Source organism: Penaeus japonicus, unplaced genomic scaffold (assembly GCF_977035675.1).
Source record: "Penaeus japonicus unplaced genomic scaffold, GWHDUDI00000001_assembly GWHDUDI00000020, whole genome shotgun sequence".
In the NCBI taxonomy this organism is placed as follows: Eukaryota; Metazoa; Arthropoda; class Malacostraca; order Decapoda; family Penaeidae; genus Penaeus; species Penaeus japonicus.
In genome coordinates, this window is record NW_028234422.1 from 11743900 (window position 1) to 11746399 (window position 2500).

Genomic DNA, 2500 nt, shown 5'->3' on the forward strand with positions numbered 1-2500 from the left:
CTTCCAACACAGACCCACCTTCCAACACAGACTCTCCTTCCAACACAGACCCACCTTCCAACACAGACCCACCTTCCAACACAGACCCACCTTCCAACACAGACTCTCCTTCCAACACAGACCAACCTTCCAACACAGACCCCCCTTCCAACATAGACCAACCTTCCAACACAGACTCTCCTTCCAACACAGACTCTCCTTCCAACACAGACTCTCCTTCCAACACAGACTCTCCTTCCAACACAGACCCACCTTCCAACACAGACTCTCCTTCCAACACAGACTCTCCTTCCAACACAGACCCACCTTCCAACACAGACTCTCCTTCCAACACAGACCCACCTTCCAACACAGACTCTCCTTCCAACACAGACCCACCTTCCAACACAGACTCTCCTTCCAACACAGACCCACCTTCCAACACAGACTCTCCTTCCAACACAGACCCACCTTCCAACACAGACCCACCTTCCAACACAGACCCACCTTCCAACACAGACTCTCCTTCCAACACAGACCCACCTTCCAACACAGACTCTCCTTCCAACACAGACCCACCTTCCAACACAGACCCTCCTTCCAACACAGACCTCCTTCCTACACAGACCCCCCTTCAAACACAGACCCCTTCCAACACAGACTCCTCCTTCCAACACAGACCTCTTCCACCACTCTCCTTCCAACACAGACCCACCTTCCAACACAGACTCTCCTTCCAACACAGACCCACCTTCCAACACAGACTCTCCTTCCAACACAGACCCACCTTCCAACACAGACTCTCCTTCCAACACAGACCCACCTTCCAACACAGACTCTCCTTCCAACACAGACCCACCTTCCAACACAGACTCTCCTTCCAACACAGACCCACCTTCCAACACAGACTCTCCTTCCAACACAGACTCTCCTTCCAACACAGACTCTCCTTCCAACACAGACTCTCCTTCCAACACAGACTCTCCTTCCAACACAGACTCTCCTTCCAACACAGACTCTCCTTCCAACACAGACTCTCCTTCCAACACAGACCCTCCTTCCAACACAGACTCTCCTTCCAACACAGACTCTCCTTCCAACACAGACTCTCCTTCCAACACAGACTCTCCTTCCAACACAGACTCTCCTTCCAACACAGACCCACCTTCCAACACAGACTCTCCTTCCAACACAGACCCACCTTCCAACACAGACCCACCTTCCAACACAGACTCTCCTTCCAACACAGACCCACCTTCCAACACAGACCCACCTTCCAACACAGACTCTCCTTCCAACACAGACCCACCTTCCAACACAGACTCTCCTTCCAACACAGACCCACCTTCCAACACAGACCCACCTTCCAACACAGACCCACCTTCCAACACAGACTCTCCTTCCAACACAGACCCACCTTCCAACACAGACTCTCCTTCCAACACAGACTCTCCTTCCAACACAGACTCTCCTTCCAACACAGACCCACCTTCCAACACAGACTCTCCTTCCAACACAGACCCACCTTCCAACACAGACCCACCTTCCAACACAGACTCTCCTTCCAACACAGACCCACCTTCCAACACAGACTCTCCTTCCAACACAGACTCTCCTTCCAACACAGACTCTCCTTCCAACACAGACCCACCTTCCAACACAGACCCACCTTCCAACACAGACCCACCTTCCAACACAGACTCTCCTTCCAACACAGACTCTCCTTCCAACACAGACTCTCATTCCAACACAGACTCTCCTTCCAACACAGACTCTCCTTCCAACACAGACTCTCCTTCCAACACAGACTCTCATTCCAACACAGACTCTCCTTCCAACACAGACTCTCCTTCCAACACAGACTCTCCTTCCAACACAGACCCACCTTCCAACACAGACTCGCCTTCCAACACAGACCCAGCTTCTCCCTCCCTCGCAACGGAAAGCACTCACAAAAGAACACTGAAGTTGCACATTGCACTCATTACCCACTACTGTTTTGCGAGTTGCATTCAAGAGTATTGCAAGAGTATTTTTCCCACAAATATGTTCTTCATTGAATTCCTGCTATTATTCTTGATGAATATGTTTGCAAAATGAGATATTACGTCAGAAAAGGGAAAAGTCATGGCATTAACTGTAACATGGTTGATAGATTGAATTTATATAGGCTTATGACAGCAATGCAATCGGCCTTTTTGTTCATTTTCATTTACTTGTGTTTCGTGAATCAACTTCTTGTGTATTTGTTATTTTTATCTCAATCGCTTTTCTCTCTCTCTCTCTCTTTATGTTTTTTTTTTCATTCTCTCTTATTCTCTCTCTCCCTCTTTCCTTCTACTTCTTCTACTTCTTCTTCTCCTCTTACTCTCTCTCTCTATCTGTCTATCTATCTATCTGTCTATCTATCTCTCTATCTCTCTATCTCTCTCTCTCTCTCTCTCTCTCTCTCTCTCTCTCTATCTATATATATATATATATATATATATATATATATATATATATATATATATATATATAT

At 47.7% G+C, this 2500-nt stretch overlaps 1 protein-coding gene across 1 annotated transcript in view; it reads left to right on the forward strand.

Annotated features, from left to right (window-relative positions):
• Nucleotides 1-156, forward strand: part of LOC147469633 (uncharacterized) — a gene marked incomplete at its 5' end in the record, with an annotated part of 1776 nt that extends 1620 nt beyond the window's left edge. The window contains one exon of the mRNA XM_086548484.1: nt 121-156. Within this exon, the coding sequence (XP_086404610.1) occupies nt 121-156 (36 nt within the window). The remainder of the gene's footprint in view (nt 1-120) is intronic.
• Nucleotides 157-2500: the final 2344 nt, after the last annotated feature.